General features: G+C 43.0%; 1 protein-coding gene and 1 long non-coding RNA gene across 2 annotated transcripts; one reads left to right on the top strand and one right to left on the bottom strand.

The window, feature by feature from the left end:
* Nucleotides 1–1,389: 1,389 nt before the first annotated feature.
* Nucleotides 1,390–17,735, bottom strand: tafa4 (TAFA chemokine like family member 4). Its single transcript, XM_014136377.3, has 5 exons — nucleotides 17,493–17,735; nucleotides 13,795–13,909; nucleotides 10,374–10,529; nucleotides 10,074–10,198; nucleotides 1,390–1,904 (listed from the first exon to the last, which is right to left on the bottom strand). The coding sequence occupies exons 1-5, from the start codon at nucleotides 17,520–17,522 to the stop codon at nucleotides 1,893–1,895; spliced, it is 438 nt and encodes a 145-aa protein (XP_013991852.1). The 5' UTR covers nucleotides 17,523–17,735; the 3' UTR covers nucleotides 1,390–1,892.
* On the top strand, nucleotides 13,156–14,099 carry LOC106567273 (uncharacterized). Its single transcript, XR_001320031.3, has 2 exons — nucleotides 13,156–13,284; nucleotides 13,687–14,099. It is a non-coding gene; the product is annotated as an uncharacterized LOC106567273 (long non-coding RNA).
* Nucleotides 17,736–24,961: the final 7,226 nt, after the last annotated feature.

Here is a 24,961-nt window from a genome sequence, read left to right as displayed (position 1 = left end):
TTCCAGGGATACACAACATCCTGAAATATATGTAGATATCTTAGAAATAATACTATATTTCCCTTGACGAGCTGATGCTGAATGTAAAAAAAAATCTCAACTTACCCTTCTCCCCTAAATCTCTGTAGGTTAGGTTAGACATCATATACACTAGCATTAATGATTCTGTCACAAACATGACATTACATATGACCATTTGTGACAGTTCAGAAGATGTAAATGCCAAATAATTTTACAAGGTAATGATTTGGGCAGGTTGACGTTTATTGTCATGAATCTTGCCCTGGGGGCAGAACTGAACGATTTCCACTAGATGGGCTGGCTGCAAAATCAAATTGTCGATATCGTAAGAATTCATGAAAACAAAAATGTGCTTTTTTTTAAATCTTAATTTAAGGTTAGGGTTAGGCATTATGGTTAGCAGTGTGGTTAAGGTTAGGGTTAAGGTTATGTTAGTGCCAGCTAGTGACCACTCTGCAGTTACCTCCAGGGCAACATTCCTTACAATAAATGCCAACCTGCAAACAAACAACTCTTTGTGTTGAGTTTTACTCATAAATGGCTGTCTGTCATGTTCTGATGGGTTGTCATGATGTGATGTTGCTTTAGGAAGAAATCGGTTTACTGTATCATTGAAGCGCTGTATCATCAAAACAACTTGACAACGTAGTGGTAAAATATGAAAACTTACCTCCTGAATTCTCAAATTACCCTAAGAATGAACAAAAGAATGACAATTATTATGAGTATACGTAGATGTACAAAAGTGTTGAGAGGACAGAAAGTAAGGATGGTAAATGACATTAGAATGAATGTTCTATTTTGCTTGTAGACACAATTTGCTTGAAGGCACAGACGATTCTGCACCATTTCACATCATTGCTATTACAGAGGTCCTCTCCATGGGAGACGGGAGTTGGAAAGACAAACTAAAGCGTGATGTAAATACTCTCGGCAGTGAAGAAGCTTCTTTCCTCCCTCCTCCTCTCCTCGTGATTTGCATTTCAAACAGCCGTTGTTTTGCATCTGTCTATTTGCATGGCATCGCATCCTTGCAGGTGGTGGCTTGTCTAACTGGGTGAGATGAAAAGCTCTCTGTGCACGTGTGTGTGTGTGTGTGTGTGTGTGTGTGTGTGTGTGTGTGTGTGTGTGTGTGTGTGTGTGTGTGTGTGTGTGTGTGTGTGTGTGTGTGTGTGTGTGTGTGTGTGTGTGTGTGTGTGTGTGTGTGTGTGTGTGTGTGTGTGTGTGTGTGTGTGTGTGTGGCTGAATCTCTACACATATTGTATCAATAAGAATTCCCAAATCGGAGGTGCTTCCACTTGTCACTAGCAGGGCACATTGCTTAATGAGACAGTCAAGACAAGAGTCTCTCTCCATAAAGCCATTGGTCCAAGTTCACAGTCTATTTATTGAAACATTGTTCAGTTGTGTCTCTGCGCGTGGCTCATCCAAAAGTTAGCCTGAATGCATACAGCAATCCCCAGCTCAGCATTTATCTGTCACAGAAAGACAATATCCCGCTGACAGAACACAATATGGAATCCCATTGAAAGACTTAACAAGCTATATTTTTATCTGCCCGTTAGTCTCAGGTAGGAGCTGGCTGCCATGGCTACACCCATCTCTGTCTCTCAGAGGACACAGTCAGGGAAGTAAGGGTGAGTACTGTATGACATAGGCTCCTTGAGTTCCTCTTGAGTTCGCCTTTACATTCACATCAGTCACTCTACTCATTTGATAGGGCTGCTCATTTGCTATTGTATTCCTCATTATATTCTGGGGACTGAAGCAGATCTTCACTTTTTTCAAAGCAAAAAATGTGTGTGATTGACAACTGGCCAGGCCGTGGCACGTTCAGGGTCTCAGTCGATTGGCTGAGATGGGTTTTTTTGCTACCGCGCCACCTGAAAAAGGAAAAGGAAGAAGAAATACAGGAGCTTCCAAAAGGTCCATTAAATGCTGGGTCACCCTGAGCCAAGTATTCTTTCCTGGGCATCATTATTTCTGCTGCAGCTAGCCTAATCCACATCTCAGACATATTTTATGTAGCTGACATGAAAATGGAAGCAAATAGTTTATTCCTCAGGAGATGTTAGATGGGTATAATATACCTGTCTAGAAAGCTTCATGTTGGACTGTTTGTTGTCAGTTTTTATTAATCAATGAATGTATGCAGCACATGTTCAGCTGATTTTCTATTCTCTTTGAGTTGACTCTCATTAGATATTTCCCTACTGCATATCAATTTGAAGCTGATAAAAGCCAAGACATATCACAGTTTTGCACATTCCTCAAGTCTTTAGTTTGTCCACAGGCATTTAAGGCTGTCAGATTGAATTACATCCCATTAAGATATCTGTATCAGATGGTTTACATGTTTAAAACACTCTCATTTCATGTTTTTCTTTTGGTCCCATCTTCCACAGGATTACCAAATGAGGCTTGCTTAGCCCTCTGTGGCTGATTGGGAGCAGCAGTGTTGATTCTGCCTATGGGAGCAGTAATTGTGACTGATTGTGGGATATTTTATCATCAAAGCAAGGCTTATTGCAAGTACTGTAATCGCATGTGATGATTCCGCATAAACACTGTCATTCAATTTTTGCATTAACTAGATGTGCAAACATGGGGGGAGATAGAGAGAGAACAGGAGAGAGAGACCAGGAGAGAGAAAACAGGAAAGAGAGAGAGAAAGTGTGACTGCAAGTGCTTACATTTCTTCTTACTTTTATCAAAACCATCAATCATTACATTGCCTTTAGGCTATTTATCGTAATCTTTACACAGGGACCACTTTAAAACAAGTATGCATCAGTGGTGTCATTTCCCTGATGTGTTCGTTGTTTAAACAGATGTGTAGTTTGCTTGCCATTATATTTCATATTTCTAAGACGCTTATAGATTTTATACCTTTAAAACCTTTGTTTTATGTGTTTTATTTTGGGACCATGGTGTTAGTGCTGTTCTCAACACACTGTGTTCAGCTGGATTTTACTGTCTCCTGGAGCTAACATTAGCAGGCTAGCCTCGGCCAGCTCCGGCTAGCTAGGTTACCTGGCTGTCACTGGCAAAGCTTGTCTCACGTCGGGACCGCTGTTTCTAACCTGAGTATAAGCATGTCAGACTCCTCTGTTTTGGAGTTGGATTCAGAGATGGACAGTAAAGTCATAAAATGTTAGACCTGTGATATGTTTACTGTCGTGAAAAGGAAGAATTTACTGATTTATACATGTGTGAAGCGTAAGCAACTCGTTGCCTCAAAAGACTGGATGACTACTAGAGGAGAACAGAGTCCTGCTGTTTTGATGCAACACTTCTAAATTACCGAGAGGATAATCGAGGGTGCTCTATGAGATTGGGCTACTCTGCAGTAGCTACTGAGGATACCACCCTGGACCATTTTCCCGTATTAACACATCCCACCGACAAGAACGGGAGAACTACTACGTCTTGCTCGACACCTTCGCTGGCAAAGTGGAATCGAGTTAGAAGATGGAAAGAAGGAATATTCCAACATATCCTCTGTCTGCCCTCTCGCCAAGACCTCCATCTCTCAAACTGTTTCGCGGCCCTGACCCCGGCCCTCCTACAAGGCCCTCCACCGCTCCCCGACCACTCCACCGCAGTACCCAGCAAAAGCCAAGCCACTGCCTCCGTGCGGCCTGGGAATCCACAACCTGCCTCTGGGGCTGCAGGTAGCCTGGCGGGTAGGAGAGTTGGGCCAGTAACCAAAAGGTTGCTAGATCAAATCCCCAAGCTGACAAAGTAAAAATCTGTCGTTCTGCCCCTGAGCAAGGCAGTTAACCCACTGTTCCCCGGGTGCCGTAGATGTGGATGTCAAGGGCAGCCCTCCGCATCTCTCTGATTCAGAGGGGTTGTGTTAAATGTGGAAGACACATTTTAGTTGAATGCATTCAGTTGAAAAACTGACTAGGTATCCCCCTTTCCTAGTGTGGCCATTGTAGGGAGTTCTATAGTACAGGACGTGGTGGTTGCCGGAGCAAGTACATTCTGCTTTCCTGGTGCTAGGGTGCATAATATTACTCGGGAGCTTAAGGTCATTCTAGATCGAAACCCTGAGCTTCAAACGGTGATCGTGCATGCCGATACTAATGACATCAAGCTGCGGCAATCGGGGGAGTTGAGACGGGACTTCGAACACCTTATGGACAGGCTAATGGATACTGGCAAGAGGATTGTCCTTTCTGTCCCTATCCCAACAGACAGTTCTGGAGGTAAATCTGCTGTCGAAACTCTGCCCCGAAAAAGCATTGGATTTTATCGACTTATCCACTTTTAGTGATTTGTTTTGGGAGCTACCTCGGTTCTTAAAATGAGACGGCTGACATCCGAAAAGAAGAGGAGCTAGAATGCTGAGTTTAACATGTACTAAACAAGTGATAGGATTTCAGTCCTGGCCCACAACAGGTAACCCTCACTGACTTGTGTTTTAAGTCATGTCCTCGTTCGAGGCATAGGCCTAATGGTACAATCCTGGGAAATCTTGCATCTTGTCACATCCTGACCATAGTAAGATGTTATTTTCTATGGTGGAGTAGGTCAGGGCGTGACAGGGGGTGTTTTGTGTTTTTCTATATTTTGTATGTCTATGTTTAGGTTCTAGTTTTTCTATTTCTATGTTGTTGTTTTTTGGGATGATCTCCAATTAGAGGCAGCTGGTCCTTGTTGTCTCTAATTGGAGATCATACTCAAGTAGGGTTTTTTCCCACCTGTGTTTGTGGGTAGTTGTCTTCTGTTTAGTCTATGTACCTGACAGAACTGTGCGCTTTCGTTTTAGCTTTGTTATTTTTCTTTAGTGTTCTGAGTTAAAATAAATATTCATCATGAGCACTCGACACGCTGCACCTTGGTCTACTTTCTACGACTGCCGTTACAGAACTACCCACCTCCAAAGGACCAAGCAGCGTGATCAGGAATGGACCTGGGAAGACATTCTGGACGGGAAAGGACCCGGGAGTCAGGCTGGGGAGTATTGCTGCCCGAGGGAGGAGATTGAGGCAGCAAAAGCAAGGCGGCGTTATTATGAGGCGCTATACCAATCACGAGGCAAGTGCGAGAGACAGCCCCCCCCCACCCCCCCCACAAAAAATGGGGGGGAGGGGCACACGGGGAGATTGGCAGAGTCAGGTTGGAGACCTGAGCCAACTCCCCGTGCTTACCGTAGGGGGTGAGTGATCGAGCAAGCACCGTGTTATGCGGGGATGCGCACTGTGTCGCCAGTGCGCAGCTACAGCCCGGTGCGCTCGGTGCAAGCTTCCCACAGTTGCCGTGCTAGAGTTAGCATTCATCCAGGAAGGATTGTGCCTGCTCAGCATTCCTGGTCTCCGGTGCGTCTCTTCGGCCCAGGTTATCCTGCGCCAGCTCTACACACGGTACCCCCAGTTCGCCAGCACAAACCTGTGCGACCTGTTACAAAGCCTCGCGCTTGCCGGGCTACGGGGGTTATCCAGCCAGGACGGGTTGTGCCAGCCATAAGCTCCAGACCTCCAGTGCGCCTCCACGGCCCAGTAAACCTTGTGCCTGCTCTGCGCACCCGGTCTCCAGCGACGTTCCCTAGTTCAGAACTCTCAGCGGCGTTTCCCAGTCTGGAGCCTCCAGCGATGTTCCCTAGTCCGGTGAGACCTATTCCAGCTCCACAAAAGAAGCCTCCAGTGATGATCTATGGTCGGAAGCCTGTAGAGATGATCCATGGCATGAAGCCTCCAGTGATGATCCATGGCCCGGAGCCTGTAGGGATGATCCACGGCATGAAGCCTCCAGAGATAATCCATGGCCCGGAGCCTGAAGGGATAATCCATGGCAAGAAGCCTGTAGGGATGATCCATAGCCCGAAGCCTCCAGAGATAATCCATGGCCCGGAACCTCCAGCGACGCTCCCCAGTCCGGAACCTCCAGCGACGCTCCCCAGTCCGGAGCCTCCTGAGACGGCCTGCAGCCCGGAGCCTCCTGAGACGACCTGCAGCCTGGAGCCTCCTGAGACGGCCTGCAGCCCGGAACCTCCTGAGACGGCCTGCAGCCCGGAGCCTCCTGAGACGGCCTGCAGCCCGGAGCCTCCTGAGACGGCCTGCAGCCCGGAGTCTTCAACGGCGGCCTGCAGCCCAGAACCTCCAGTGATGATCTACAGTCCGGTTCCTTCGACGACGATCCACGGTCCGGTGGTACTAAAGCAGAGGGATCAGCAGGTGGAGCGGGGGTTACGCCCCGGAGCCGCCTCCTCTGCTGGAGGATAAGGTTATGTGGACTGCACTAGAGCCGCCATAGACAGGAGATACCCACCCACCCTACCCTCCCTTTTTGTTTGTTTAGTTTTTTTAGTGGCATTCGGAGTCTGCACCTTTGGGGGGGGGGGGGGGGGGGGGGGGGGGGGGTACTGTCACATCCTGACCATAGTAAGATGTTATTTTCTATGGTGGAGTAGGTCAGGGGGTGTTTTGTGTTTTTCTATGTTTTGTATATCTATGTTTAGGTTGTAGTTTTTCTATTTCTATGTTGTTGTTTTTTGGGATGATCTCCAAATAGAGGCAGATGGTCCTCGTTGTCTCTAATTGGAGATCATACTTAAGTAGGGGTTTTTTCCACCTGTGTTTGTGGGTAGTTCTCTTCTGTTTAGTCTATGTACCTGACAGAACTGTGCGCTTCCGTTTTCTCTTTGTTATTTTTCTTTAGTGTTCTGAGTTAAAATAAATATTCATCATGAGCACTCGACACGCTGCACCTTGGTCTACTTTCTACGACAGCCGTTACACATCTATACCAATTCAAGCCAACCCTACGGTAGCATGGTTATTCTAGATACTCCCACAGCTGTGGCATTGGACTGATTCATGTAAGTGCAAGAAGTTCGATTTTCAACAAAACAAATGATTGCAACTCTGGCTTCTCAAACTAACGCGGACATTCTGATTATTACTGAATATTGGTTAAAGAAGTCTATGACAAATTTTGATGTGTCTCTGATGGGTTATGATGTATAACTAAACCAACTCGCCCCATCTTTAAACACCCTGAAAAATCTACTATTTTATATATTATTCTAACAAATGCCCCTCATAAGTATCTGACAATTCAATCTTTGCTAATGAGCTCATTGACCATTGTCCCATTGCCTGCATAAGAGATGCTAGGCTACATAAATCTTGCCCATACATTATTATAAAGAGACATTTTTGCTATTTTAATGAGCAACATTTCATGTCTGATCTAGGGTTGTGTGACTGGGGGATTGTGTCATCTGACTCGGATCAGGCCCCAAATTGTTTTACTTCTCTGTTTAACTCTGTTGCAGACAAGCATGCTCCATATAAAAAAAACTAAGTGTAAAGTATAGATCAAACCCTTGGTTCACGCATGAATTTTCTGAAAAATTACAGGAAATACATTTTGATTGGGCTAATACATTTTGATTGACTGATACTTCGTCTGACTGGCAGTCCTTCAGACATTAGAGAAATAGATCTATTTCTCTATCTCTGCTTAGAAAAGCAAAGTCAACATACTTTTTGAACTGCGTATCTGAGAATGGTAGGAATCCAGCGAACTTCTGGAAACTAGTCAAATCTCTGAAATAAAACTCCACTTCCCTTCATTGTCCCAGCAGGTTATGGCAGCCTCTGGTCCCATAATAGACTAAATGGAAATTCCTCTTCCAGTAGAGGGAGTCCTTTATTCACCTTGAAACAGACTGTAGAGCAGTGGTCACCAACCTTTTCTGAGTCAAGATCACTTTCTGAGTCAAAATGCAAGCCAAGATCTACTGGTCCGATTTTTTGGGAACATGACTTAAAAAACATAAGCCTATGCAAGATTAACCTATTAAAAACAGTTCTGTAGCAATGAGGATTATGCAGTAGGCTAAAGGCCCAATACAGTATCACTGCATATTGGCTATGCTTGAATTGTCCTATGCTGTTGTTCTCAGAACATTTTGAAATTATATTTTTAAATCTTGGTATATGATCACACTGGTAATAGATCATTTGTTGTATTACTTGTGATGCTCAGCTACTGTAAGTGAGCATAATATTTATTTGTTTTACTGGAGTGATGGCCTGCATCTGATGGTCAGTCTGAGGGGGGGCGCAGCAGTGAGGCTGATCTTCACCCAACTCACCATCCCTCCTCTCTCCCTCCCTCCGCTGAGAAGAGGGAACACAGTCTTCCAGCTGATGGCAAAACTTAAGAGGCACTGCATTATTTCTGCTTCATGCACCAATTCATGTTGTTACTCTTATGACCAGAGAAAGTGAAATGTTCCTCGGTATTAAAAAAGAAACAAGCCAATAATAACGCAAGCTTATTGGAACACTATGCTATACTCAATCCTTTCAGCTGCAGTGCTGGTTGTAGCGTTTTATGGCTTATAAAAGTGTTGAACAAAGTGTTGATAGGGCTGAATAAAAACTTAACACATGGACTTACTCATAAAAACAGCAGCTCTGAGCTGTATTCGTTGAGTCTCTCTCTAGTCATGGTTTTACAAGTTTTGAAATCTCACAGTGTCAACTTTGCTGTACGTTCTAGTTTTTTTTACAGTCTTTGGCTCCAGGAAACTGTGCAGAAATGTGATCTGAGCTATCTGATTGGCCAGTGGTAGGCCTATAGGTATTCTACCTTCAGACACATGAAATGATTCAAAATGGAAATGATTTTCCTTCCCGGCGCTAGGGCTGCTGAATCAAGTGCCAACAGCATGAAATGAATAAAAACAATAGGAACACAAGGCTTTATCGTTGTGTTTTTTACAGAAATGTTTGGTGATCGACTAGGAATGCCATTGAGATCGCGATCAACCGGTTGGTGACCACTGCTGTAGAGAATGATGTACTCCCAGCTACACATTCTCTATTTTCAATTCAACCATTTTATATATATGATTTACTAAGTGTCCTGCTAAAAATCGACTTTAAAAAATCCACATATTGCAGAACTTTTTAAACTTGTCATTCTACTCTAAATGTGCAACAGTCTGGTTTTAAAACCTGGACATAGCACAGTTTCAACTGCTACTCTTGTTCTTTGATGTATTAAATTGCTTAAATCATAAAAACCATTGTGCAGCCTAACTTATAGACCTTTCCAAGGCCTTTGAAACTGTTGACCATTACATTCTCATTCAAAGGCTGACTGAAATAATTCGCAAGTGGTTTGAGAATGATCTGTCTGATAGGACATAATGCTTGATTTCTGATGGTGTCAAGTCTAGTTTCCTGGATATTACGAAAGCTGTGCCGCAGGTGTCGGTATTGGGACCTGTTCTCTTTAAAATGTATATAAATAATATTGGTCTATGCGTTAAAACTTGTAATATTCATCTGTATGCAGAAGACACAGTTATGTATGCCATTGCCCCAACTGTTGACCAGGCTATGTCAGAGCTGCAACATTGTTGTCTTACAGAAAACCCTGGTTGGTTTAAAATGTTTGCTTTATGTAGGTTGACTACATATTTATTCATTAGATAGGTCTCCCATCAATCGGGTTCCCGCCTACAAATATCTGGGCATTTGGATTTACAAAGATTTAATGTTTAAAAAAACATACGGATGAGCTAGTTAAAAATGCAAGATTTAAAGTGGGCTTATTTTTTTAGAACTAGATCTTGCCTCTCCCTAATAGCAGAAGCAGATTGTACAGTCAGCTTTCCTGCCAGTTCTTGACTATGGTGACATCATTTACCAGATTGCACAGCTTTAAAGCACCTCATTGCTGGATCCAACTACAAAAAACATTACAATGTTCTGGTGCTACTCAGGCAATTTAAAATATTGAATGGGGACCATCTTACTGAGGAATGTAATTGTTTTTCTTGAATATACGTGTTGTGCTGTATTTAACTTTTTTTTATATTGTATTTGATTTTTGATTTGACTTATGAAACTGTATATGCAGAGCTCTGTGAAAGAGACCCTGGTCTCCCTGCTAAAATAATAATAAAACAAATATATTTGTTTAAGATACATTTTATAATAGGCTGGTTTCATTACCTTCCAACTGTAATAATGCATGAAGTCATATGAAATAGATTTCTTTGCTGTCCCTTCACATAAACTCACCTTGGTGGTCTTGACTTTGTTTCCAGAGCTGCAGGACCAGCCAGTGAGATCAGGCAGTACTTTACACTCCTCTCCCTCCAGACAGGGCTGCATCTGACACCACCACTTCTGACGCACGATGGATGCTGAGGAAAACACAGCACAGTGGGCAGTCACTTGAAATGAGATGAGATGCAATGTGTGGTCTGGAGAGCACTTCAATAGATGGGCGAGATAACAACTGTAACATTGAGAATATGTTGGTGCAATACAAACCCATTGAAGTACTGAAACGCTACCATCTTATATGAAGCATCCTACCTTCAACACAAGAGGGCATTGCCCTTGTTGTTCCGGCGACCTGACCAGGGAAGCAGGAACACTTGACTGTTTGAGAGCGCTCCTCAATCTTGTTCTTATTGCAGCAGCGATGGGCAGCCACTACTTCACAGGTACCTGTCTTTACCTGTGACGAACCTGCGACAGAGGGATTAGGAAAGGTGGTTACTAACTAGCAGTAGCTGCATGCATAGGGAGGGATGAAAACAATTAAACAGCTCCTTAAAATCAGTCAAAATGATGTGAAGCTGTATGTGCTATCATTTTAGTGCACTTTGCAAGATATGACATACTGAACTTGCCTGCCTTTCAAATACTGCTTGAGTGTGAGAAGAAAAATCTAACCATACATACAAGTCAACATAAGAGATTTCAACACTACATAATTACATAATTCACATCAGTATGCACCAGGCATGCATGTAAGTATGAGGTCTTAAGATTCTTCTGCAGTTGATTAAATTAAGCTGAAGCTTGAATACATCTAATAGGTATGTGACAAGTGTTAAATTGACAATTCTTCACTTTTGAACTGGCCTTTTTTTAATAGTTCAATTTCTTTTAATTATCATAAAATTACACAAATTCACAATTCACATATGGTCCTGCGTATAACCGCTAGGGGGCAATGCAGTTCAATCTACCGCTGTCCAGTCTACCTAACAGACAACGCTCACCTTACTGCTGTCCCCAACCACCCAACCCAACCACTAAGATGGTATTAATGCCGTTTTAGGTTCTCTGTTTTCAATACATGGAACTTCATGTACCATTTCTCATCAATGTGATGGCTCGTTGCAGTGATGTATAACAGCATGTTCATAGTACATCCAGCAATCTGTTGTTAACGCCACGTATGGTGTTTGAGAGCTCGCACTTTGTACTTGGAGAGCAATCATTGTACAATTTCACCATCAGGGCGATACGGTTTTTAAACATGGCATCTTGTAGTCTGGTTCTAGAAATGCCATTAGGGTATTGAAGCCGACATCCTCTACCATTGACAATGGCTGCATATCAACTTCAATCTTTTCTGTAATCAGCGCTGTGATTTTCTCACTCCGTCCCTTTAACTTCTCAAAGTATTGCCATATAGGACTTCGCTGTGGCCGCTTCCCTGTCTCTCTGCCATTTTCCAACTGTTAACGACAATGAGGCGTGGACCACTTTATATTGGTGGCAAATAATTTGAAAGATGCATATCTCCTATTGACAGCATTGTTGCGTTAGGTATTTGTTTAATTTTATACAACGGGTGGGTCTAATCCTGAATGCTGATTGGTTAAAACTGCATTACAGCCGGTGTCTATTCCACAAGTTATCACCGGCTAAATCTATGATGTTAAAATGCCTATTTACTCTGTTCCATCTGACTGCGCAATCCACTGTCTCATCAGCCCAGCCAGACAATTTATATATTTGATCTACGATGTGAAAAGCATTAACACATTATCTCCCATTTCTTCTAGACTAACAGTTTTCAACAGCGGAGATTTGTATAAACCTTGCTGTCTGTTTCTTCGACATTGTAACAATATTTCAATTGTTTCAATATTTAAATTTGATCTCCAGCTGTCCCATAGTAATGAATGTGTCGGGAGTCGGGTTGAGACGCCGTTTCTCAGCGTTTCTCAGCCAGTCGAAATCGTGGCATAATTTTTATGGATATATACAAAGAAATGTCAATTGAAAAAGGTCAAACGAAACGAAGTGCAGCTAGTTTGAAATCTTTCCAGCTTCAGTTTGAAGTGATTGTGTTAGCTGTGTTGTTGGCTAGCTCCTCTGAACAACAGTGTCCTGACGAGTGAGCACATTTTCTATGCCAGACGAAATTGGGCCTCATTAGCTCATTGTTAATGGATGTATCAACAAAAGAAATCACTGGAAAACAGCTTAAATAAATCCAAATGAGGCTACTTTGCTGTTATTCTGGCTGCACTTTTGACATGATAGTAAGTTAGCCGTAGTTGGCTAGCTAGCAAGCAAGGGATAAGAACGTTGCCAGCCAGTATGGCAATGGAACATTTAGAACGAATACAGAAATAGTACAAAAGACTGAATGACTGGGTTGCGTCCATAGATACAGAACAAAAAGACTGAATGACTGGGTTGCGTCCATAGATGCAGAACAAAAAGACTGAATGACTGGGTTGCGTCCATAGATACAGAACAAAAAGACTGAATGACTGGGTTGCGTCCATAGATACAGAACAAAAAGACTGAATGACTGGGTTGCGTCTCTAGCAACCGAACCGATAGAACGAATGACCAGCCGGCTTGGGTAGCAACCCTAGATTTGTGTCGGGCCTATATCTTGTGGAAGGATGAAATAGTATGAATAAATTCATCAAAATAACGTTTTTAATTAAAATATGTCAATTATTATTTGAATATGTTGGTAACCTGTTGTATAAAAGTGATAATGCCTTTGAAGCCGGTGTCTGGAGGATACATTGGCACGGTTTGCCGGCCATCGATTTAGTCTCGGGCCTAATAACACCCATGCCAATATATTCTATAAACGCCAGCTTCTCCGGCATTATCACTTAAATAATGTTTGCCTTTATGATGATGATGATGATGATTGGGACCTGTTAGTGGTAGTTTTGTGTATGTATGTTTTCTTAACGTTAACGATCCCAAATTCGTTCAAACATTTAAACATCACACCCATAACATTTACACAGTATCAGCGTTCACATCAATTTGGTTTCTGGAGCAACAGAGCCCCCATGTGGATATAAGAAACATCACAGGGAACGCAGTCAAAATGGAGGAAGTGAAAGAGAAAGTGAACGAGACTACGACCAAAAGGGAAAAGCAGCATTCACAGAACTCCCTTTCAGTCATTGCAAAGTTCTCTCAATTGAGATGAGAAAATATACAATAAAATGTAGGTATTCCATATTTTTTTCATAATGTGTATGAATGTAATAAGAGATTTTGGTGTTAAGGATTGTGACCTTTTGACATGTTACGTTATTTATACATGTTACGTTATTTATTTATGGCACATTCAGAGGGAACACTGCATAATGCATTAATAATAGTTGCCACTTGAGTTCAATTACTGCAATAACCTTATTTTAACACAAGATTTGTTCATACATTTCTGTAAATTACCCGTTTATTATTTATGAATGTATACTTAAATATTATAGTTTTATGTAGTCCCCTCCCACAGTAGCTGTAGAAACACCATGAGTCTGGGAGGACAGATACAGTAATTGTAGCATCAGCACTTGTGTTTACTTTCAACCATGCAGACCACAAACACCTATTTTCACCTCATTAGTGTTGGCCGTGCTTAGTTCCCAGAGGAGCTGGGAGTACTGGTGACCAGGGGCCATAATGAGTCCAGTGGGGACCAGTGTTCACTGGTATGAATGGTTCTGGGACTTACCTGACTGCACCCGGGAGCTGTGGTTGCCGGTGGACACTGGTTGGCAGTAGAGGATCACTATGCAGAGCAGGAGGAGGCCCCAGTGTACTGACCACGCCATCTCACAGCTTATAACCTTCATCCGGTCAGCCAAGCAACCACAGAGACATATGTTGTTAGTGAGAAGATATGACACAGCTATCGCACAGTAATGGGGTCTGAAAACTCTGTTTGAAGTTAGAACATTCAGTATGAGATCAAAACACAAACTGTGCTTAGCCTACTCCAAATATTTGATTTCTTAAAAAATAAAAATAGTATCTACATTTTGTGTCAACATTTCATCAAAAAAGTTGGATGAAAGCTTGATAAAAGACATACAATAGGCAACCAATGACTGTCACCTAGTGGTTATAAATCATCAAATTCTTGGGACAAAAGGTGATGAGGAGTACAGCTCATCAGGGACATGTACCAACAATGTGAATTCACAGCCCAAACTCCAATTTGCGTTGTAGCCAGCCAAATTCAACAGTCAGGCTGTTTAAAAACAGAACATCTCATACCCTCTATTGGGAATTTAATCCACAATGCTGCCACTGTGTATGTACCCATGAGAAGTATTAGACCCAGATTGTTGAGACCACCATGGATACCACTGAGTTTGTAGGACCAGCAATTCTTACAGTACATTGTATAGTATAGGCAGGCTTTCAGCGCTGCAGGTTTTTGTTCTTATGACACCCAATAACCTGCTCTGAAGACAATAATATTTTCTCTGTGATTTTATTTGAAGTGATTCAACATTGAATTTGCTCATGAGTTTTCAACCTCAATAAGTATGTTTATATATATATATATATATATATATATATATATATATATATATATATATATATATATATATATATATATATATATACACAATACCAGTCAAAAGTTTGGACACACCTACTCATTCCAGGGTTTTTCTTTATTTTTACTATTTAGAATTATAGTGAAGACATCAAAACTATGAAATAACACATTTGGAATCATGTAGCAACCAAAAAAGTGTTAAACAAATCAAAATATATTTTATATTTGAGATTCTTCAACGTAGCCACCCTTTGCCTTGATGACAGCTTTGCACACTCTTGGCATTCTCTCAACCAGCTTCATGAGGTAGTCACATGGAATGCATTTCAATTAACAGGTGTGCCTTGTTAAAAGTTCACTTGTGGAATTTCTTTCCTTCTTAATGCGTTTGACCCAATCAGTTGTGTTGTGACAAGGTAGGGTTGGCACACAGAAGATATCCCTATTTGGTAAAAGACCCTGTCCATATTATGGCAAGAACAGCTCAAAATAGCAAAGAGAAAAGACAGTCCATCATTACTTTAAGACATGAAGGTCAGTCAATGCGGAATATTTCAAGAACTTTGAAAGTTTCTTCAAGTGCAGCCACAAAAACCATCAAGCTGCTATGATGGAACTGGCTCTCATGAGGACCGCCACAGGAAAGGAAGACCCAGAGTTACCTCTGCTGCAGAGGATAAATTCATTAGAGTTACCAGCCTCAGAAATTGGTCATTAACTGCACCTCAGACTGTAGCCCAAATAAATGCTTCACAGAGTTCAAGTAACAGACACATCTCAACATTAACTGTTCAGAGGAGACTGTGTGAATCAGGCCTTCATGGTCGAATTGCTGCAAAGAAACCACTACTAAAGGACACCAATAATAAGAAGAGACTTGCTTGGGCCAAGAAACACGAGCAAAGGACATTAGACCGGTGGAAATGTGTCCTTTGGTCTGATGAGTCCAAATATGAGATTTTTGGTTACAATCGCCGTGTCTTTGTGAGACGCAGAGTAGGTGAACGGATGAACTCCATATGTGTGGTTCCCACCGTGACACATGGAGGAGGAGGTGTGATGGTGTAGGGGTACTTTGCTGGTGACACTGTCTGTGATTTATTTTAGAATTTAAGGCACACTTACCCAGCATGGCTACCACAGCATTCTGCAGCGATATGCCATCCCATCTGGTTTGCGCTTAGTGGGACTATCATTTGTTTTTCAACACAATCACCCAACCTCAACCCAATTGAGATGGTTTGAGATGAGTTGGACCACAGAGTGAAGGAAAAGCAGCCAACAAGTGCTCAGATTATGTGGGCACTCTTTCAAGACTACGGAAAAGCATTCCAGGTGACTACCTCATGAAGCTGGTTGAGAGAATGCCAAGAGTGTGCAAAGCTTTCATCAAGGCAAAGGGTGGCTACTTTGAAGAATCTCAAATCTCAAATATATTTTGATTTGTTTAACCTTTTTAGTTGCTACATGATTCCGTATGTGTTATTTCATAGTTTTGATGTCTTCACTATTATTCTGCAATGTAGAAAAGAGTATACTGTATATACAGTATATGTATATATCTATACACATACTTCTATTGTTTCTGACTCAATAACCTGGGCCATATCACCCTTTAACAACCCTCACTCTGAGCTGAGCACTTCTATCACACAAACCCCCTCCCCCAAATATAACGGCAAATGTTCCAAACCAAAAAAGTAGTCCCAGAAAAACTAGGACAAGGTAGTTTCTTCTTTTACATTTAATTACAGTGATGAATAATGCACAAAGGAAGAAGCATATCAGGAGAATTGACTGAGGTATTTTTAACTACCATCTGTTCTTCAACAAGGTCTTAAACCTGTTACTGTCTGTCTGTCTGTCTGTCTGTCTGTCTGTCTGTCTGTCTGTCTGTCTGTCTGTCTGTCTGTCTGTCTGTCTGTCTGTCTGTCTGTCTGTCTGTCTGTCTGTCTGTCTGTCTGTCTGTCTGCAGTAGGTAGCCTACCACAGTGTGATGTAACTCACCAAGGTAATCACATATCAAACACCACAGTGAGCAGGCAGGTTATCACATTACCTCTCCGTGACCAGATGAACAAGACTAGCACTAAATAGACAACAATGCTTTTGTCAGACACCCATTTTAATTCAAACAAATCAAATAATTATTTCCCTCAAGATCCATAGTGTATCTGCTTTCATTGTGATAAAAAAAAAATCAGCAGCAAGGTGAGGTCCCTCAGCCAGCCACCTGTCAAACGCAATATTAAAAAGAAAATATGCATTGATATTAGGCCTACAGTATCTCAAAGACTGTGTTGATCAACCCCTGGGGGGAATAGAGCTATTTGCCACTGCTGGCAAGGATGTTATTGCTTTTTATTGTGAGATCAAAAACCTTTTTAAGAGACAATAAAGCAAACAATATTTATGAGATAATTTAATCCCAGACAATTACCACTAGACACATAGATAATTCCTTGTGAACTAAAATAGCCTGGCATTACAAAATGTGACACAATACACGATTTGGGCTGTACAGTGATTCCTTATGTCCACAGCAGCATCTACCTAAAGGGAAGTAGTAGTATGTGTATGTGTGTGTGTTGGTTGTGGTGATGTTGAATTTATTACACCCATTTCCCTACTTTTAGCCTGGTAATCACAATTTCTAATCTAAATAGAAGCAAAGTCAATAAAGTTAGAAAACCTACATTTCCAAGTTATTTGGAATTTAATCCAGAATGCTGCAGCTGCCACATCATTGGACTGACAATTATTTGCAGATAAAGCAGTCTGTCATTTACTGACGACCTAGTTAATTTTATCACGTTCATGAAATAATGGATCGAATTCAGATATAGTCATCACTCACTTACCTTTGTCTTAGTCTTACAAATTATAGCCATATATCTTTGTGATGCGAAAGAGGCTACTTTCCTGATATGAAGTTGCGGTCCATCAACCTGACAGTTTGTAAGTAATTCTCATATGCATTTTAAATTACACTTTGATCTATCTGTTCCTATATTTCTTTGCTTTTATATAGCTAGTTTCGTACTAACCCCTAACAACTATGGTTCCTATTGACGTCTGTAGTGTAGAGAAAGTATTATCCACATCGATGCGCAATAGGCGTGGAATAACGGTTGAAAAACAGTCCCCTCATAGATAATTACTGGTTTCCGTTTAGTTTGTTTCTCTTCCGTAGTCCGCCTCTCGTTTGGTGTAAAAACTGAGACGAAAAACCGCGTGACACATCGCTCCACTCCAGACTTTTGCTTTGAACAAGATACAGTCCGAGGTGGAAAAAGAAAAGAAAGATAACTTTTACTGCTGTTGAAATGTATTCCATCCCGGGCTTCAGAGATGTCCTCTTATCATTGATAGACTAATAGACTAAACATTCAAGTTAGGAATCATATCTGCATGCAGTCGCCAGTGGGCAAAATTTGTGATTGGTATGTCCTTCCCCAATTACACCACAACTGAGGGCACAAGAGACCAGTTTTCACATGATAGGCCTACTGACTGCTTAGCACGCCAGGAGGCTTTCTCATCATTAAAAAACTTAATCAAGAATCCATCTGTTCCCAGACCACACCAAACCTCATTCATTATGATGCGTAAGGAAGGATTTAGGAGCTTATACTGATTGAACACAGTGGTAGCGTGTGTGGTTACATTTTATTCACCAGCTCACTCACTGCGGGGTTTGAATGACAAAATATCCGGGGGTGTTCCAATTTAAAACCCATCTTGCCAAAAAAAAGTGTGAATTGTAATGTGGTTTATTTTAGTGGAAAAGTAAGGAGTTGGTCCCCATTGTATTACGCGCAATAAGATCCGCACCATGGACAGAACCCAATAACGATGAATAGTGGGGAGTTACTTCTGCGTCCTCCTGCGACAAGGATATTGGTCATCAACCGAGGTAAAGGCAGTTTCAAATGGGATATTCGACGGATATTCGCGGTTTCAAACCTCAATAGCTTTCACAGACTCCAAATAAGTGTCATGGTGTTGGAGTAATTGCGCACAACATTGCACAGGTCTTATTTTCACTATTTGGACAATAATTCGCTTTCCCAAGCTAATAAAAATGTGGAAATGTGAGCAGCATTTTGTATTCCTAGTTGAATTAGTTAGGGAGCGTAAAGAAAGTACAAAACAAAATTACATTCGAATTTCAATAGCTCCTTGGTCATGTGACCTACTTGACTCAAACAAGGTTCAGAATGTCCACTGACTACCCTTCTATATTGCACACCCTTTAGTTTGTCCATTTTCATCTCACAAGATTTTACATGAATTTTTCCAAATGTAAAAGTTCAATAGCTCCATGGTCATGTGACCTAATGACCTCAAACAAGGTTCAGAATGTCCACTGACTATGCCTTCATATCGCACACATATCTACTTTCATCTCATGCTATTAGACTTAAATCTGTAACCTTTGCAGGCCTTCATTTTACATGGGTGTTAAAAAAAATGTGGGGGAAGTTAACAAATGTCCCAGCCTCGCAATAACTATCTTTCACATGGACACTGAAAAGATCTGCAAATGGCTGTATGTGGTATGGATCAAGGACAGGAGAGGTGTTCGAACAGAGGTGCTTAAAGGAAGGTGCACAGGTAGGCCTGTGGAGAAAAAAATATATATTTCATATGCTCTTTTTAATCACAGTAATAGGCAGTGATTTGTCAGTCAGAGTGAGCTTGTGAACGTGAAATAATCCTTTTCATAGCATCACTTTCATATACTGTACATTAAGACAAATCCTTCTACGTTGAGTATTAGAACGCAGTTTACAGAACCTGATAATGACTTGATATTTGAGTGCATTCACAACAAGCCACCTGCAGACAACTTACAAAATGCAATAGTGCATTTGAGGGTTTGTTTTTCTGATGAAAATAGTTATTTGATGCATGGCCTACTATTTCTAACTGAAAAAATAAATTCCTGTCTTGTGCGTAAAATCCTTTTTCCAAAATTGATTTAGATACATTTTTGTGAAGAGGTATGAGGGTTGTGATATAGGTCATTTAATAGTAAAATCATTTAAGGGATCAATACATTTCTATATTGCTTCCCCAGTATCTGCATGAACCATCAGGCCAAGTGTTTTTGGTTGACCCTGCTGGACAGAAAGAGAAGGAGGAATCGGAACACGCTGCATTCAAATTCAGGTCTTAGTTATTCCATTGTGCTGGATCTAATACATATTAGCATTTTACATACATTCATAAGTGTAATAATTTTTACTGACATACTGTGAAAAACTCTCTTGGCTGCTGGCTCTGTCACTTTCAGACATGCGCAGAGCAGAGCAGACTTGAACCACAGGGGTTCTCTGTAAAGAGAGAGTAATCCAAAAGGCACAGACACACCCCTTGACTTTCAATTGGCACCCTTGACCTGTATGTATTCTCTCCTGATTGGCTCTGTGGTGCAAAGTCTGTCAGTCTGACTAAAGTGCCAGAGGTAAGAGGAGAGACATCCTCCCTTGTATTTATGGGAACAAATATTTCCTAACACTTTGGATCGAATTCTTGGACAGTTAGAAGACTGTTGATGATCAATGGAGAAGAAAAAAAAACGAATTACTGTCCATGAGTAACCTCAACCTTGTGGGTCTGTGGGTGTTTGGGCCAATAAAGTGCCAACTCAATTCTACCACTGACTAGTCACTCATGCCCCTATGAACGGGGACACAGGGCAATACTTTTTAATCTAAACCATCCCTTTTTTACTGGAGTACACTAACCCCTAATTGTGGCTCTTTTCTTGGCACAAAGTAGCAGTTTACCAGATAAGAAGTCAAGAAGATCAAAAAGTAGATTGTTGTAAGGGTGTATTACATCCTGTGCTGGCCACATTATCATATCCATTCTGGATTCTGAGTGGTAAAATCATAGCTGAAAAATGCCTCTATGTATGTGTATACATTTTCCGCCAAGACAGAACTGCCAAAGGGGGTGGAGTTGCAATCTACTGCAGAGACAGCCTGCAGAATTCTGTTATGCTATCCAGGTCTGTGCCCAAACAGTTCGAGCTTCTACTTTTAAAAATCCACCTTTCCAGAAATAAGTCTCTCACTGTTGCCGCTTGTTACAGACCCCCCTCAGCCCCCAGCTGCACCCTGGACACCATATGTGAATTAATTGCCCCACACTTATCTTCAGAGTTTGTACTGTTAGGTGACCTAAACTGGGATATGCTTAACACCCCGGCCATCATACAGTCTAAGCCAGATGCCCTCAATCGCTCCCAAATTATCATGGAACCTTCCAGGTACAACCCCAAATCCGTAAACTCGGGCACCCTCATAGATATCATCCTGACCAACCTGCCCTCTAAATACACCTCTGCTGTCTTCAACCAAGATCTCAGCGATCACTTCCTCATTGCCTGCGTCCGTAATGGGTCAAACCCCTCATCACAGTCAAACGCTCCCTAAAAAACACTTCAGCGAGCAGGCTTTTCTAATCGACCTGGCCCGGGTATCCTGGAAAGATATTGACCTCATTCCGTCAGTAGAGGATGCCTGGTTATTCTTTAAAAGTGCTTTCCTCGCCATCTTAAATAAGCATTCCCCATTCAAAAAATGTAGAACCAGGAACAGATATAGCCCGTGGTTCACTCCAGACCTGAATGCCCTTGACCAGCACAAAAACATCCTGTGGCGTATTGCATTAGCATCAAATAGCCCCCGCGATATGCAACTTTTCAGGGAAGTTAGGAACCAATATACACAGGCAGTTAGGAAAGCAAAGGCTATCTTTTTCAAACAGAAATTTGCATCCTGTAGCACAAACTCCAAAAAAGTTCTGGGACACTGTAAAGTCCATGGAGAATAAGAGCACTTCCTCCCAGCTGCCCACTGCACTGATGCTAGGAAACACTGTCACCACCGATAAATCTACGATTATTGAGAATTTCAATAAGCATTTTTCTATGGCTGGCCTTGCTTTCCACCTGGCTACCCTTACCCTGGTCAACAGCTTTGCACCCCCCACAGAAACTTGCCCAAGCCCCCACCATTTCTACTTCACCCAAATCCAGAAACCTGATGTTCTCAAAGAGCTGCAAAATCTGGACCCCTACAAATCAGTTGGGCAAGACAATCTGGACCCTCTCTTTCTAAAATTATCCACCGCAATTGTTGCAACCCCTATTACTAGCCTGTTCAACCGCTCTTTCGTATCGTCTGAGATCCCCAAAGATTGGAAAACTGCCGCAGTCATCGCCCTCTTCAAAGGGGGAGACACTCTAGACCCAAACTGTTACAGACCTATATCTATCCTATCCTGCCTTTCTAAGGTCTTCGAAAGCCAAGTTAACTAACTAACCGTACCTTCTCCGCTATGCAATCTGGTTTCCGAGCTGGTCATGGGTGCACCTCAGCCATGCTCAAGGTCCTAAACGATATCCTAATCGCCATCGACAAAAGACAATACTGTGCAGCCGTATTCATCGACCTGGCCAAGGCTTTCGACTCTGTCAATCACCGCAATCTTATCAGTAGACTCAACAGCCTTGGTTTCTCAAATGACTGCCTCGCCTGGTTCACCAACTACTTCTCAGATAGAGTTTAGTGTGTCAAATCGGAGGGCCTGTTGTCCGGACCTCTGGCAGTCTCTATCTGGGTGCCACAGGGTTCAATTCTCGGGCCTACTCTTTTCTCTGTATACATCCGCTCTTGCGGCTGGTGATTCTCTGATCTACCTCTACGCAGACAACACCATTCTGTATACTTCTGGTCCTTCTTTGGACACTGTGTTAACTAACCTCCAGACAAGCTTCAATGCCATACAACTCTCCTTCTGTGGCCTCCAACTGCTCTTAAATGCAAGTAAAACTAAATGCATGGTCTTCAACCAATCGCTGCTCGCACCTGCCCGCCCCCCTCGCATCACTACTCTGGACGGTTCTGACTATGAATATGTGGACAACTACAAATACCTAGGTGTCTGGTTAGACTGTAAACTCTCCTTCCAGACTCATATTAAGCATCTCCAATCCAAAATTAAATCTAGAATCGGCTTCCTATTTCGGAACAAAGCATCCTTCACTAATGCTGCCAAACATACCCTTGTAAAACTGACTATCCTACCGATCCTTGACTTCGGCGATGTCATTTACAAAACAGCCTCCAACACTCTATTCAGCAAATTGGATGCTGTCCATCACAGTGCCATCTGTTTCATCACCCCATATACTACCCACCATTGCGACCTGTATGCCCTCGTTGGCTGGCCCTCGCTTCATATTCGTCGCCAAAACCACTGGCTCCAGGTCATCTATACGTTTTTGCTAGGTAAAGCCCCGCCTTATCTCAGCTCACTGGTCACCATAGCAACACCCACCCGTACATTACATTACATTTAAGTCATTTAGCAGACGCTCTTATCCAGAGCGACTTACAAATTGGTGCATTCACCTTATGATATCCAGTGGAACAACCACTTTACAATAGTGCATCTAAATCTTTTAAGGGGGGGGGGGGGGGGGGTTAGAAGGATTACTTTATCCTATCCTAGGTATTCCTTAAAGAGGTGGGGTTTCAGGTGTCTCCGGAAGGTGGTGATTGACTCCGCTGTCCTGGCGTCGTGAGGGAGCTTGTTCCACCATTGGGGTGCCAGAGCAGCGAACAGTTTTGACTGGGCTGAGCGGGAACTGTGCTTCCTCAGAGGTAGGGGGGCCAGCAGGCCAGAGGTGGATGAACGCAGTGCCCTTGTTTGGGTGTAGGGCCTGATCAGAGCCTGAAGGTATGGAGGTGCCGTTCCCTTCACAGCTCCGTAGGCAATCACCATGGTCTTGTAGCGGATGCGAGCTTCAACTGGAAGCCAGTGGAGAGAGCGGAGGAGCGGGGTGACGTGAGAGAACTTGGGAAGGTTGAACACCAGACGGGCTGCGGCGTTCTGGATGAGTTGTAGGGGTTTAATGGCACAGGCAGGGAGCCCAGCCAACAGCGAGTTGCAGTAATCCAGACGGGAGATGACAAGTGCCTGGATTAGGATCTGCGCCGCTTCCTGTGTGAGGCAGGGTCGTACTCTGCGAATGTTGTAGAGCATGAACCTACAGGATCGGGTCACCGCCTTGATGTTAGTGGAGAACGACAGGGTGTTGTCCAGGATCACGCCAAGGTTCTTAGCACTCTGGGAGGAGGACACAAGGGAGTTGTCAACCGTGATGGCGAGATCATGGAACGGGCAGTCCTTCCCCGGGAGGAAGAGCAGCTCCGTCTTGCCGAGGTTCAGCTTGAGGTGGTGATCCGTCATCCACACTGATATGTCTGACAGACATGCAGAGATGCGATTCGCCGCCTGGTTATCAGAAGGGGGAAAGGAGAAGATTAATTGTGTGTCGTCTGCATAGCAATGATAGGAGAGACCATGTGAAGATATGACAGAGCCAAGTGACTTGGTGTATAGCGAGAATAGGAGAGGGCCTAGAACAGAGCCCTGGGGGACACCAGTGGTGAGAGCGCATGGTGCGGAGACAGATTCTCGCCACGCCACCTGGTAGGAGCGACCTGTCAGGTAGGACGCAATCCAAGCGTGGGCCGCGCCGGAGATGCCCAACCCGGAGAGGGTGGAGAGGAGGATCTGATGGTTCACAGTATCAAAGGCAGCAGATAGGTCTAGAAGGATGAGAGCAGAGGAGAGAGAGTTAGCTTTAGCAGTGCGGAGAGCCTCCGTGACACAGAGAAGAGCAGTCTCAGTTGAATGCCCAGTCTTGAAACCTGACTGATTAGGATCAAGAAGGTCATTCTGAGAGAGATAGCAGGAGAGCTGGCCAAGGACGGCACGTTCAAGAGTTTGAGAGAAAAGAAAGAAGGGATACTGGTCTGTAGTTGTTGACATCGGAGGGATCGAGTGTAGGTTTTTTCAGAAGGGGTGCAACTCTCGCTCTCTTGAAGACGGAAGGGACGTAGCCAGCGGTTAAGGATGAGTTGATGAGCGAGGTGAGGTAGGGGAGAAGGTCTACGGAAATGGTCTGGAGAAGAGAGGAGGGGATAGGGTCAAGTGGGCAGGTTGTTGGGCGGCCGGCCGTCACAAGACGCGAGATTTCATCTGGAGAGAGAGGGGAGAAAGAGGTCAAAGCACAGGGTAGGGCAGTGTGAGCAGGACCAGCGGTGTCGTTTGACTTAGCAAACGAGGATCGGATATCGTCAACCTTCTTTTCAAAATGGTTGACGAAGTCATCCGCAGAGATGGAGGAGGGGGGGGGGGGGAGGGGGAGGAGGATTCAGGAGGGAGGAGAAGGTAGCAAAGAGCTTCCTAGGGTTAGAGGCAGATGCTTGGAATTTAGAGTGGTAGAAAGTGGCTTTAGCAGCAG

This window comes from Salmo salar, chromosome 13 (assembly GCF_965601325.2).
Source record: "Salmo salar chromosome 13, fSalSal1, whole genome shotgun sequence".
Classification (NCBI taxonomy): Eukaryota; Metazoa; Chordata; class Actinopteri; order Salmoniformes; family Salmonidae; genus Salmo; species Salmo salar.
The sequence above is the reverse complement of the archived record's forward strand: the minus strand, read 5'-3'. Positions and strand labels throughout refer to the sequence as shown.

Excerpts from the sequence above, each read along its gene's own strand:
- tafa4 (XM_014136377.3), bottom strand. The coding sequence starts at position 17,522 with ATGGCTATAATTTGTAAGACTAAGACAAAG. Across the intron at positions 13,910-17,492 it reads TTTGTAAGACTAAGACAAAG|GTTATAAGCTGTGAGATGGC; the intron begins GTAAGTGAGTGA and ends GACCGGATGAAG. Across the intron at positions 10,530-13,794 it reads CAGCTCCCGGGTGCAGTCAG|GTTCGTCACAGGTAAAGACA; the intron begins GTAAGTCCCAGA and ends CCTCTGTCGCAG.